This window comes from Cervus elaphus, chromosome 27, assembly GCF_910594005.1.
Source record: "Cervus elaphus chromosome 27, mCerEla1.1, whole genome shotgun sequence".
NCBI classification, from domain to species: domain Eukaryota; kingdom Metazoa; phylum Chordata; class Mammalia; order Artiodactyla; family Cervidae; genus Cervus; species Cervus elaphus.
The window spans coordinates 5,568,279-5,583,490 of record NC_057841.1 but is presented as its reverse complement, the minus strand read 5'-3'; the positions used below and the strand labels follow the sequence as shown (position 1 = coordinate 5,583,490).

Below are 15,212 nucleotides of genomic sequence, written 5' to 3'. Positions count from 1 at the left end.
GTAATATCCCCTTGTGTGTGTGTGTAGTAATATCCCATTGTGTGTGTGTGTGTACAGTAATATCCCATTGTATGTGTGTGTACAGTAATATTCCATTGTGTGTGTGTAGTAATAACCCATTGTGTGTGTGTGTAGTAATATCCCATTGTGTGTGTGTAGTAAGATTCCATTGTGTGCGTATGTACAGTAATATTCCATTGTGTGTGTGTGTAGTAAGATTCCATTGTGTGTGTGTAGTAAGATTCGATTTGTGTGTGTAGTAATACCCCATTGTGTGTGTATAGTAGTATCCCATTGTGTGTCTGTGTGTAGTAATATTCCATTGTGTGCATGTATGTACAGTAATATTCCATTGTGTGTGTGCATAGTAATATTCCATTGTGTGTGTGCGTAGTAATATCTCATTGTGTGTGTGTGTAGTAATATCCCATTGTGTGTGTTTGTGTAGTAATATTCCATTGTGTGTGGGTACAGTAATATTCCATTCTGTGTGGAATTTGCAGTGCTTCCCTGGTAGTTGCTTCAGTTTATATTCAGTTCGTGTGGATAGGCTTGTATGAAGACTGTGATTTGGTTCTGGAGGAATAACACAGACCCTCGGTTTGCCATGAAACACATGTGGGCTTGCTTGACGCAATTGCTGGATCCACTAGAAGCAACACTGTGTGGAGAGAGCTCTTCCCCCGCCATACTAGCTTGGGGTCAAGAGGGTTCAACTCAAGAAATGTTTCCTTATAAAGCTCCCTGGGAGAGGGAATGTGGAAAATGGTGCTTGTTTCCTGGAGGGGGCACCATTCCTTAGGAAACTGTCTGGTAAAGCAAAGTTCTCAATTCCTGACAGTTACCTGTTTATGAAGATCCTGAAGAAAATAAGATAAATGAGGAGACATGGAGAAGGAACTTGTGTGTTGACTTGGGAGGTCTTTGGGGTAAGAAATATGTAGCAAGTTGATGTCAGAGGCAGAAAGGAGTAGGTGTGATGTTGGAAGAAAAAGTTAACCACCGAATAGTATTTCTGCCCGTCAGGAAACACTTCTTGAAGGTTATCTGATATTAAATTAGGATCTCAGCACCGGCATTTTCCAGACATCTTTGTGACTTACCACAAGATGCCACTGCCAGTCTTTGGCTGCTCTGTGTAAAACTGAGACACTACATAGCCACTGATTGGTGGACAGGGTCTCCTTGTCGGCTGCAAGGCTGGTTCTCCTGAAGTGTCGCAGGCTCTGGGGCTGGCAACATGTGTCACTACAAGGTCACGTAGTGACCAGCTGGTCAGCCAGGTACCTGCATCTCTGACTCCACCCCTGAGTCAACTCAGAACATGGATCCAGCCTCAGTACCCGCCTCTCCAGCTGCCCCTCACAAGTGTGGGGTCACTCTAGAAGTGCTGCTGGTGTTCCCTCCCAATGGAAAGGGCTGTCTGTAGCCCAGCGTCAGGGAGGGTGTAGTGCAATGCCTCATGCTGGTAAAGCATATGTGCTATTTCTTCCAGGAATTGTTGGTGCTTGTTGCTGTCACCTTGACATTTGTAATTTACTGCATGAGTGGATCTTGATGTATTTATCATTGACAGTACTAGATGTATAAGTGTTATTGGAAATTTTTCAAACCAGGGTGTATTTCCAAAAAGCTGCATGGTTAGTTTCTCAGTAAAGCTTTTCATATTGACTTCCAAAGAAGTTTCTGGACCTAAGACACAACCACCTCCTGTCAAATACGAGTGCAATTTGTCATTTGAAATGCTCTACTGCCTACTTCAGTCTGATCCCATTTTTCCCTCTGTAAAATGGGACTACTGCTGCTTGCCTGTGAAGAATGTGTGAGCATTAAGGGAACAAACCTGGCACACCAGAGGCACTTGGTAAACATTAGGCGTTTCATCCTGAGGGGTAAGTTTATCTCTGCTGATCGTTAACACACATTCTCTCGGATATTTAGAACCAGCTGGAAAATATTAAAAGCAAAGAAAGAGTTTTTATTCTTTGATATATAAAAACCAAGAAAACTTTCATATGTATACAACATAGTTTTTTTTTCTTTTTCTTTTTTTTAAGAAGAAAATTGCAGAAATATAGACTTGGGTAGAAAAATACACTCAAGCAGCTGCTCAAGACAATTTGTAACTCCTAAAATTATGAACAATAGCACACAAATCTCAGCATAAGCCTTTTTTTCCTTTAAAAAATTATTCACATTTGTCTAACAACTTAAGATATGGTAAGAAATATAACTTCCTTCTTGGTAACACATCTTGTTTTTTGAGAAGATATTCAGTGACCAGCAATAACTTAGTGATAGAACCTTTACCTTAGAGTTTTGGTTCTATGACACTTGTCATAGTAAAAGAAATACTCCTGGGGCCCCAAAATGCTCATATAGTTTATTGGAGCCCATAAACTTGGGGGGTCCTAGACCTCAGAGGGGGAGCATCTTTGGTCTTCCCTGTATTTTAGTACCAAAACAGACAGTGATCCTGGCATACAAATAACAAAAACAAAGGTGCAGGAGACCATAGATACTCAGTAAAAGCTATTTATGTCCAATAAATAGTTTCCAAAAATAATTTTCTTTTCACTTAATGAATTCAGGAGAAATAAAAACATTGTGATACACTGTTTGACATCTGTTATCAAACTGACATCCATAAAGTCAGTTCTGCCACTGACCAGCAGGGAGTGCTAGACCACAGGAGAAGCAGCTGCATAGTTTCCCAAAGGGCAACCTACAAAAATACCTGTATTTACATGAAAACTTTTTGGGTGAAAAAGTTTAGTTTTCAAAGGATAAATGTAACATTTTCTCCTCAACACTGGGTTCAAGCAAAAAATACACTTCATATAAAATTTGGATGAAACATGAATAAACTTTAAGATGACTAAATATGTAAATATTGGTAGAATATCAAAGGGAAGTGATAATGAATTTACTCTGTGTTAAAAATCTTTACATTTCATGTGACTTGTTATTTAAAAGCAAAGATGCAGAACACACACATCTGAATGGCTGAGACCTCTCAGAAGCCCGAGTGACGTGTGGCTGGCTTGGCCACCATTCCTCATGGAAACACGTCATAACCACCCTCAGAGTCACAGTCCCAGGAACTGACTGGTGTTTATCTCAGAGTAGGTAATGGCTTTTGATCACAGATGGTGAGCTGCACCTCCCACTCTCTTCCAAAGTTAAATTCACCTTCAAAGGCCTCACAAAGTTGCCCACAGGGTGAGTCCGCCACCACAACCACCATGAACACTTCACATGGGTTCTTTCTTCCCTGTGAGGTGGCTATTTGAGACAGGACTACAAACTGTGAAATTCTGAAATTAATCCTCTGCAGTCATGCTTAGTACAGGTTTGTGTGCACTTGCTCTTAAATTCCAGTCTCTGCCTTCTTGCCACATTCTGCCTTCACAGCCTTCTGGCCCATCAGCAGGATCAGTGCAAGTCTGCAGGAAAGCACAGTGAAAACGTGACAACTATTTACTGGTTTGGCCAAAAACTTTCTTCAGGCTTTCCCAGAGAATCTTACAGAAAAACCCGAATGAGATTTTTGGCCAACCCAATACCAAAGTAATTTAAAGGCTTCATTTAAAAAAGTATGTTTTTAAAATTTAAAAATGAAATATTTTCTGCATTTAGGTCATTTCTACCACTTCACAAAGGTGATGGACCCTATACCTGGGCTAGTATAGACTGTGCATGTGTGTGTATTTTATGTTCTACAGAGAAACTATAAAAATAGTTTTTTTTTTCTATTCATGAGTTGAAAGAATAGGGTTATGGATGAAAAAGGAGGGATAAGTAAAAACAAATAGGAGGAATGAAGTATACAATTTTTTCTTTGGAATAAAATTTTAGAAATATTTCTCCTTGGTAAACTGAGCTGTCTGGTGCCTGGCCCTACAGGGTGACCGCCGGCCCGTGCTCCTCCACCCCTCCCGGGGGCAGGGCCAGGCTGTGGCGGGGGTCAGAGCGGAGCGAGCTGAGAAGCCTCTGGACGCTGCCCTCTCGCCCGGGGCTGTGCAGGCCGGGCGCCAGGCCCGCGCCGTTTACGCGCGTGAGGCTGCCTGGAGGCGGCCTGGGCGCCAGCCGAGGCTCCAGCACGCCCTCGAGGACCACGTCGGCCTCCTCGTCGCTCTCCATCTCGTCCGGGGGCAAGTTCTGCAGGACGTGGGCCATGGGCAGGCTGTGGCGGCTGGCCGTGCTGTCCGAGGAGCGGCCGGAGCTGCCTGAGGCGCGGCTGCCCCGCACCACGTTGTTCCTCTGGTTGGCGGGCTTCACCGTCACGATGAGGTTGTGGCTGTTGGCGATCATCATGTCCGTGACCTGGTCCAGTGTCTTCCCGGCCACCTCGATCCCGTTCACCTCCAGGACCTCGTCATCCACGGCCAGCAGCCCGGTGCTCTCGGCGAGGCCGCCAGGCACCATGCGGGAGATGAAGACGCCGGGCACCTTCTCCAGGCCCTGTGGGGCCACACGCACGCTCGTGCCGTCGCGAATGTAGAAGCCCAGCGGCTTCTGGCAGCCGTGCCGGTACAGCCTCACGCGGCGGTGCGTCTCGGGGACGATGTCCACGTCGATGATGGAGGACACGGGGCGGAAGTCGTGCGGTAGGCCGATGTGCAGGTGTGCGCGCCGGCGGGGGCCGTCCTCCCGCAGGGCCAGCGGGCGCCGCCGCCTGGACAGCGAGCCCGCCCCGAAGCTGCAGTGCTCAGCCTCTTCTGGAAGGGCACAGAGAGGACAGTGAGAGCACGGATCGGGGGCACCGGGAAGCACAGTCAGGCTGCACTGAACACTCGGAGCGTCAGGTAAGTCCTGACTTTCTGCAGCTCTCCTCCCACCACCTCTCTGATGTGTTGTGTGACCCCAGAAAGTCTGAGACGGTGAGGAAATCAAATGGTGTAAAGAACCAACTAAAACACAAAGCTCCCACGCATGCCTTGGAGCTGAATCATCAATTCATTTTGTCACACGTCAGCTTTTGGGAGAGTCTCGGCTTCCTGGATGACATGCAGGCTACTGCAATAACTTCACTAGTGGTTTTGATGAGCCTACAGCAATCCTGTGCATCAGCCAAACTGGCCCAGCAATATTCACCAGGCAAATGTTGGATGCCAAGTTCAAGCACAATCACCTCCCTAAATTCAGCTGTACAGGCAACCAACAGAATGGTTGGAAGGTTAAGACAACTAACAACAGATGCAAGGTTTAAATGTGCCTAACTGGGTTCTGCAGTTACAGGGGAGCAGAGACACCAGGAACTGCCTCCACCTGGACAACAACTGCAGGGGCAGAGTCTGTCTGATGTAACTAATTTGGAACTTGAGAGTCTGTTGAAGGCTCAACTTCCAAGGGAAGAGCTGGATGCTAATAGCAGTCAATTCTGGGTAATTTCAACTCTTAGCACAATAGCAGCTACCTAGTCCACCCCCAGCACCCTGGCAGGGTCAGGGTGTGCACTGATCCTGGGGCAGTTTGTGGGATCTGTCCTCCAAACATCAGGTATCTGCTCCGACTACTGATTGCTCCTCCTCCACACAAAGGTGTGGAGGGGTGGGTGGCTATTGCTGCACCTCCCTGTGTTGTTGCAAGCCCCTCCCCTTCCACCTGAAGGAACATCCCGGAGAGCGAGAGGACTGGCACCCTTTCTCTCCCTTCATTTTTCACCTTTTCCCATTTTGGGAGCCAAAGTTTCAAGTCCAGGACATTAAAAACAGCTGCATATGTAGGGAAAGTCAGAAAGTGACTGTGCATGCTCAAGGAAAGGCTCAGAAAGGACCTTAGAAGGCCTTAAGTTCATACTTTAATGTTGATACTCAGCACAAAGACAGTCTACAGCAATTAAAAAAAAATAACAACTGTAGCAAATCCTGGGGAAGGGGTACAATCTAATTTCCAGAGCTACCACATTTTGAATCCCCATTGTTCAACAACAATAGAGAATCGCAAAGCCTGCAAAGAAACAAGAGTGTGCCCTCACTCAAAGGAAAATCATCATAGAAACTGCCCCTGAAACAGCCTGATGGCAGATTTACTAGACAAAGACTTTAAAACAATGGCCTAAGACATGATCAAAAACAAAAAGATACTGGGCAGGTCAAGAAAACAACGTGTGAACAAAATGGAAATATCAATAGAGAGACAGAAAACCTAAAAGGAAACTAAATAGAAATTCTGGAGATGAAATTACAATAATGGAAAGTAGTGAATGGGGGATTCCAAGGCAGATTTGAGCAGGCAGAAGAAGGAATTAGTGAACTTGAAGACAGGACAGTAGAAGTTATCCTTTCTGAGGAAAAACAACAAAAGGTTACAGGAAAGTGAACAGAGTCTAAGCAATCACCTGGACACCATTAAGCAAACTGACATGGAGTTTGCAAGAGTCTCAGAAGGAGAAGAGAAAAGGGTGGAGGGACTATTTGAAGAAATAATGGCTAAAAACTCCCAAATGTGATGAAATGTGCAAATGTAAATGCCCATGCTCAACAGCCTCTAAGTCAGAAGAAGTCAAAGAGACCCAAGATGACAATATAATCAAGCTTAATTAAGACACAATGTAATTTTACATGCTCCAGAACCCAGAAGCAGTAATATGAAAGGAGGCTGGGGCAGACCCAACTGTTGATCTCAGAGAGTCCTGGGTAGGTAGAAGGTGACTGCAGATCACCCTAGGGACACAGATGCTGGTGGCAGTCATTTAGGGGAACTCATTCTGTCACGTGGACTCTAGCACTAGAAAGTGCCATCTTTGGCTTCTCCCTCTAGCTTATTAGTTTCAGGACCCAGCCCCTCCCCTGCCTAGCAGTCTGTAGGCACCAGCAGTGGGAGCTGGGCAGGGACACAGCACCACCTACCAGCATGCAGGTTGCCTAAAGACCTCCTGAGTCCACAGCCACTCCTGCAAACACCTTCTTTACCATAAGGCCCTGGCATCACACACTGGAGCTACATCCAGTGTTCCCCTAGGCACACTGCAGCTAGAGACTCAGGACCCAGCTCTGCTCACCAATGAGCCTCAGAGCCCCCTGAGTCCTGGCCATCAGCGTACAGACACCAGCCGCAGGAACACTGCAACCAGAGACTCCAGGACCCAGCTTCGCCTGCCAGTGGGTAGACCCTGGCCATAGAATTACTGCAGCTTGCCTTATCGGGTCTCAGGCCATCAGCAAGCTGACAACAGTCTTAGGATATCTCAGGATCCAGTCGTCAACACCACTCCGCTCCCAACCCAACAGTGGGATGAAACCTGCTATGAAACCCCAATGACCTTTCAGTAAGAGGCCTCAGGATCTGGCTTCAACCACCAGTGAGCCAGAACTAGCCCCTGGACCCCCAGTCCCCAGAATCACCCACCTTAAAGCCAACAGCGGCTCTGAGACACCTTAGACTCCTCAGCCAGCTGCCCAAGGAGAAAGTCCCACTCACCAGCAGGCCAGTATCAGCTGTGGGATACTGGAGAACCTACCCACCAACAGGCCAACACTAGATCCAGGAACTCTGGTTCTGCAGCCATCTATCCATCCCGGAACCAGGCTCTGCCCAACAGTGAGCACCAGACCTGTGAGCAGCCAGGGTTTTGCAGCCAGCTGCCCTGTGACCTGGCTCTGCCACCTGGAGGCCAGCGGTCTCCACCCAGAGTAGAGCCTGGCAAACCAGCAGACGGGGCCAGCTGCACCTACCAGACTGCCCATAGAGTCATCCTGCCGCAACAAAAGGGCCCACAAGCCCTCATGCAGCATATAGCTCTGGTGACCAGAGAGGTGTGTGCTGTGAGGAACATATGACATCTCCTAAAAAAGGCTGCTTCTCTAAGATCAGGAAATGTAACCAACATACGAGATACACAGAAATAAAAACAGCAAATGAGGCAGTAGAGGAACAGATTCCAAATGAAAACAAAAAAACAAAAAAACAGAAGAACCAAGAGAATAGAGATAAGCAGTTTACCTGGTAAATAGCTCATGGTAATGATCATAAAGGTAATCAAAGAACTTGGGAGAAGAATGGATGAGCAGATTGAAAAGTTAGAAGTTTTAAACAAAGAGCAAGAAAAAATAAAGAATGATCAGAGATATACAATAACTAAAATGAAAATACACTAGAAGGAATCAACAGCAGATTAAATGATGCAGGTATGGATCAGCGAGCTGGAAGACAGAGTAGTGGAAATCAGAGTAGTGGAAGCTGAACAGAAAAAAATGAAATGAGGACAGTTTAAGAGGTCTCTAGGATATTATCAACTGTACTAACAGTTGCATCAAAGGGGTCCCAGAAAGAGAAAAACGGACTGAAAATACACTTAGGATATACTAGCTGAAAACTTCCCTAACCTGGGAAAGGAAGCAGACATCCAGGTCCAGGAAGTAGAAAGCCCACGCAGGATCAATCCAAAGAGGATCACACCAAGATAATTTGTATTTAAAATGGCAGAAATTAAGATAAAGAGAATATTAATGGCAACATTAATATTAAAGGCAAAAGCAAGAGCAACACACAAGGGACTTTTCAGCAGAAACTCTGCAAGCCAGAAGGGAGTGGCACCATATATTTAAATTGATGAAAGGGGAAAACTTACAATCAAGAATATTCTACTTGGCGAGGTTCTCATTCAGATCTGATGGAGATCAAAAGTTTTACAGCTAGGCAAAAGCTAAAAGAGTTCAGCACCATGAAACCAGCCTTACAAGAAATGTTAAAAGGACTTCTTTAACCAAACAAGAAAAGACTACAACGAGAAACATGAAAACTACTAAAGGAAAAAAGCTCACCAGTAAAACCAAATATATAGGAAAGATAGTAAACCTACCACATACAATGGTAGTAGGAAAGTTAAAAGACAAAAGTAGTACATCATCTGTATCTGCAATAGGTAGTTAAGGGATAGAAAAAAAAATATGTAAAATGTGATGTCAAAACAGTAATTGTGGGGGGGGAGGGGAGTAAAACTGCAGAGTTGTTTAAATGTGTTTGGAATTGTGAGATCAACAATTTATCATCCCTTATGGTAACCACAAACCAAAAACCTATAATACAAACAAAAGAGAAAGTTTTCCAAACATAACACTAAAGATGCTATCAAAAGACAAGGGAACAAAAGAAGAAAGGATAAAAAAAGCTACAAAACAACTCAAAATTAACTAAAATGACAATAAGTATGTACCTATTAATAATTACTTTCAATGTAAATGGACTAAATCCTCCAATCAAAAGATATAGAATGGCTGAATGCCTACAGAAACAAGAGCCATGTGTATGCTGCAGGAGACTCACTTCATATCTAAAAACACACACAGACTGAACGGGGATAGAAAAAATTTATTCCATGCAAACGGAAATGGAAAAAAGCCAAGATAAGAATACTAGACAAAACAGACGTTAAGATAGACTGTAACAAGTAACAAAGAACAACATTAAGTAATGATCAAGGTACCACTCAAGTAAAAAGATGTAATAGTTGTAGATATATATGTACTCAATGCAGTAGCACCTAAATACAGAAAGCAAATATTAACAGACATAAAGGGAGAGACTGACAGTAGCACAGTAATAGTGAGGATCTTTACCATCCCACTAACATCAACAAGGGCTTCCCTGGTGGCTCAGTGGTAAAGAATCCGCCTGCCAATGCTGGAAATGTGGGTTCAGTCCCTGGGTTGGGAAGACCTCCTGGAGAAGGAAATGGCAACCCACACCAGTATTCCTGCCTGGGAAACCCCATGGACAGAGGAGCCTGGCAGACTGCAGTCTATGGGGTTGCAAAGAGTCAGACACAGCTGAGAAACTAAACAACAACAACATAAACAGATGAGACAGAAAATCATTAAGGAAACTGGTCTTAGATGACACATTAGATTACATGGACTTATATAATTCCACCCCAAAGCATCAGAATATGCATTCTTTTCAAGTGCACATGGATAGATCACATGCTGGGCCATAAAATAAGTCTTGGCAAATTTTAAAACATTGAAATCATGTCAAGCATCTTTTCCAACCACTATATTGCTGCTGCTAAGTCGCTTCAGTCATGTCCGACTCTGTGCGACCCCATAGACTGTAGCCCACCAGGTTCCCCCATCCCTGGGATTCTCAAGGCAAGAACACTGGAGTGTGTTGCCATTTCCTTCTCCAATGCGTGAAAGTGAAGTCTCTCAGCCATGTCCGACCCTTAGTGACCCCATGGACAGCAGCCTACCAGGCTCCTCTGTCCATGGGAGTTTCCAGGCAAGAGTACTGGAGTGGGGTGCCATTGCCTTCTCCGAATCACTATGCTATGAGACTACAAAACCAACTACAAGAAAAAAAAAACTGCAAAAGACAAAAACATGTAGAGGCTAAACAATATACTACTAAAGAACCAATGGATCTTTAGTAAGATGAAATAAAAAATGGAGACAAATGAAAATGGAAACACACTGATCCAACATCTATGGGACACGGCAAACATAAGAGAGAAGTTTACAGTAATACAAGCTTACCTAAGGAAACAAGAAACATCTCAGACAACCTAACCTTTCACGCAAGGGAACTAGAAAAAGAACAAACAAAACCCAAAGTTAGGAGAAGGAAATAAACCATAAAGATCAGCAGAAATAAATGAAATAGAGGCTTAAAAAATAGAACAAATGAAACTAGGAGCTGGTCCTTTGAAAAGATAAATAAAATTGATAAATTTTTAGCAAGACTCATCAAGAAAAAGATATCAAAAAAGAAAATTATAGGCCAATATCTCTGATGAGCATAGACACTCATATTCTCAACAAAATGTTAGCAAACTGAATCCAACAATATATTAAAAGATCATATACCACGATTACACAGGATTCATCCCAGGGAAGCAAGTATGGTTCCACACTCACAGATCAATCAATGTGACATACCATTTTCACAAATTTGAAGGATAAAAATCATAACATCATCTCAATAAATGCAGAAAAAGCTTTTGACAGAATTCAACATTTATGATAAAAACTCTCCACAGTGGGTATAGAGGGAACATACCTAAACATAAGAAAGGTTAGACCTTGCTTTCATCACCAGTCATATCCACAACTGGGTGTTGTTTTTGCTTTGGCTCCATCTCTTCATTCTTTCTGGAGTTATTTCTCCACTGATCTCCAGTAGCATATTGGTTACCTACCGACCTGGGGAGTTCATCTTTCAGTGTCCTATCTTTTTGCCTTTCACACTGTTCATGGGGTTCTCAAGGCAGGAATACTGCAGTGGTTTGCCATTCCCTTCTCCAGTGGACCACATTTTGTCAGAAATCTCCATCGTGGTGGCCCTCCGTCTTGGGTGACCCTACATGGCATGGCTCATAGTTTCATTGAGTTAAACAAGGCTGTGGATGTGACTGGAGATGAAGGCAAGGTCCAATGCTATAAAGAGCAATATTGCATAGGAACCTGGAATGTTAGGTCCATGAATCAAGGCAAATTGGAAGTGGTCAAACAGGAGATGGCAAGAGTGAACGTCAGCATTTTAGGAATCGGTGAACTAAAATGGACTGGAATGGGTGAATTGAACTCAGATGACCATTATATCTACTACTGTGGGCAATAATCTCTTAGAAGAAATGGAGGAGTCATCATAGTCAACAAGAGAGTCCGAAATGCAGTACTTGGATGCAGTCTCAAAAATGACAGAATGATCTCTGTTTGTTTACAAGGCAAACCATTCAATATCACCGTAATCCAAGTCTATGCCCTGATCAGTAATGCTGAAGAAGCTGAAGTTGAACGATTCTATGAAGATTGACAAGACCTTCTTGAATTAACAACCAAAAAAGATGTCCTTTTCATTATAGGGGACTGGAATGCAACATAGGAAGTCAAGAAACACCTGCAGTAACAGGCAAATTTGGCCTTGGAGTACAAAACGAAGCAGGTCAAAAGCTAACAGTTTTGCCAAGAGAACGCACTGGTCATAGCAAACACCCTCTTCTAACAACACAAGAGAAGACTCTACACATGGACATCACCAGATGGTCAACACCAAAATCAGATTGATTATATTCTTTGCAGCCACAGATGGAGAAGCTGTATACAGTCAGCAAAAACAAGTCTGGGAGCTGACTTTGGCTCAGATCATGAACTCCTTATTGCCAAATTCAGACTTAAATTGAAGAAAGTAGGGAATACCACTGGACCATTCAGGTATGACCTAAATCAAATCCCTAATGATTATACAGTGGAAGTGAGAAATAGATTTAAGGGACCAGATCTGATAGAGTGCCTGGTGAACTATGGACAGAGGTTTGTGACATTGTACAAGAGACAGGGATCAGGAACATCCCCAAGAAAAAGAAATGCAAAAAGGCAAAATGGTTGTCTGAGGAGGCCTTACAAATAGCTGTGAAAAGAAGAGAAGCCAAAAGCAAGGAGAAAAGGAAAGATATACCCATTTGAATGCAGAGTTCCAAAGAATAGCAAGGAGAGATAAGAAAGCCTTCCTCAGCAATCAACGATCAGTGCAAAGACATAGAGGAAAACAATAGAATGGGAAAGACTAGAGATTTCTTCAAGAAAATTAGAGATACCAAGGGAACATTTCATGCAAAGATGGGCTTAATAAAAGATATAAATGGTATGGACCTAACAGAAGCAGAAGATATTAAGAAGAGGTGGCAAGAATACACAGAAGAACTGTACAAAAAAGACCTTCACAACCCAGATAATCACAATGGTGTGATCACTCACCTAGAGCCAGACATTCTGGAATGTGAAGTCAAGTGGGCCTTAAGGAGCATCATTGTTAACAAAGCTAGTGGAGGTGATGGAATTCCAGTTAAGCTATTTCAAATCCTAAAAGATGATGCTGTGAAAGTGCTGCACTCAATTATGTCAGCAAATTTGGAAAACTCAGCAGTGGCCACAGGACTGGAAAAGGTCAGTTTTCATTCCAACCAAAGAAAGGCAATGCCAAAGAATGCTCAAACTACTGCACAATTGCACTCATCTCACATGCTGGCAAAGTAATGCTCAAAATTCTCCAAGCCAGGCTTAAACAATAAGTGAATGGTGAACTTCCAGATGTTCAAGCTGGTTTTAGAAAAGGCAGAGGAACCAGAGATTGAATTGCCAACATCCTCTGGATCATCAAAAAAGCAAGAGAGTTCCAGAAAAACATCTATTTCTGCTTTATTGACTATGCCAAAGCCTTTGACTGTGTGGATCACAACAAACTGTGGGAAATTCTGAAAGAGATGGGAATACCAGACCACCTGACCTGCCTCTTGAGAAACCTGTATGCAGGTCAGGAAGCAACAGTTAGAACTGGACATGGAACAACAGATTGGTTCCAAATAGGAAAAGGAGTATGTCAAGGCTGAATATTGTCACCCTGCTTATTTAACTTATATGTAGAGTACATCATGAGAAATGATGGGCTGGATGAAGTGCAAGCTGGAATCAAGATTGTTGGGAGAAATATCAATAACCTCAGATATGCAGATGACACCACCCTTATGGCAGAAAGTGAAGAAGAACTAAAGAGCATCTTGATGAAAGTGAAAGAGGAGAGTGAAAAAGTTAGCTTAAAGCTCAACATTCAGAAAACAAAGATCATGGCATCCAGTCCCATCACTTCATGGCAAATAGATGGAGAAACAGTGGAAACAGTGGCAGACTTTATTTTTTCGGGCTCCAAAGTCACTGCAAATGGTGATTGCAGCCACGAAATAAAAAGATGCTTACTCCTTGGAAGAAAAGTTATGATCAACCTAGACAGCATATTAAAAAGCAGAGACATTACTTTGGCAACAAAAGTCAAGGCTATGGTTTTTCTAGTAGTCTTGTATGGATGTGAGAGTTGGACTATAAAGAAGGTTGAGCACTGAAGAATTGATGCTTTTGAACTGTGGTGTTGGAGAAAACTCTTGAGAGTCCTTGGACTGCAAGGAGAAATAACCAGTCCATCCTAAAGGAAATCAGTCCTGAATGTTCATTGGAAGGACTGATGTTGAAGCTGAAACTCCAATACTTTGGCCACCTGATGCGAAGAGCTGACTCATTTGAAAAGACCCTGATGCTGGGAAAGATTGAGGGCAGGAGGAGAAGGGGACGACAGAGGATGAGATGGTTGGATGGCATCACTGACACAATGGACATGAGTTTGGGTAAACTTCAGGAGTTGGTGATGGTCAGGGAGGCCTGGCGTGCTGCAGTCCATGGGGTCACAAAGAGTCGGCCGTGACTGAACTGAACTGAAGAAAGGTTATATAGGATAAGCCCACACCTAACATCATACTCAACAGTGAAATGCTCAAAGCACTTTCCCTAAGATGAGGAAGAAAACAAGATTGCCAACTTTCACCAGTTATATTCAATATAGTATTAGATGTCCTAACCAGAGCAATCAGACAAGAAAAAGCAAAAGAGAAATCCAAATTGGAAAAGAAGAAATAAAACTGTCACTATTTAAAGATAACATGATCTTCTACATAGAAAATCCTAGAGATGCCGCTAAAAACCTACTAGAGCTCATCAATTAATTCAGTACAGTTGCAGGATACAAAATTAATGTTCAGAAATCTTTCATTTCTATGTATTAAGAATGAACTATCAGAAAGAGAAGTTAAGCAAACAGTCTCATTTATAGTCATATCAAAAAAGAAATAGATTACATAGGAATAAATCCAAGGAGGTAAAAGACCTGTGCTTGGAAAACTAGAAGACCCTAGCAAAAGAAGTTGATGATGACACAGATAGAAGGAAACATATGCTGTTGATTAGAAGAGTCATCATAATACTGTGAAAATAACCATACTGCTCAAGGCAGTCTACAGATTTAATGCAATCCCTGTCAAAATACCCATGAGACTTTCCATAGAACTAGAACAAATAATTAAAAAATATGTGTGGAAACACAGAAAACCCGAATAGCCAAAACAGTCTTGAGAAGAACAGAGCTGAAGGTAACATGCTCCCTGAGTCCAGGCTATTATAAAGCTATACTAATCAAAACCAAATGGTACTGGCACAGAACAGACACAGATCAATGAGACAATAAAAAGCCCTCAAATAAAGTGTGGGAGGCAGGTGGCTGTGGCCTTGGCCAAGCCGTGCCGGACCTCAGCACCCAGACACCTCACGCCTACAGGCCACACTTCCACCCACCCACTCCCCGCTGTTCTTGTAACTGCTCAAGCTGGGAACCTCCAGACAGATGTAGCAACCAAGGTGCATTCTGCCCACCTGGCAGAAAGCCCCCAC

General features: G+C 43.3%; 1 protein-coding gene across 1 annotated transcript in view; it reads right to left on the bottom strand.

The window, feature by feature from the left end:
* Positions 1-1,957: 1,957 nt before the first annotated feature.
* The window catches only part of PARD6G (par-6 family cell polarity regulator gamma), a 75,028-nt gene continuing 61,773 nt past the window's right edge, over positions 1,958-15,212 (bottom strand). The window contains exon 3 of the mRNA XM_043889047.1: positions 1,958-4,721. Coding sequence (XP_043744982.1) covers positions 3,901-4,721 — 821 coding nt within the window. The 3' untranslated portion in view covers positions 1,958-3,900. The remainder of the gene's footprint in view (positions 4,722-15,212) is intronic.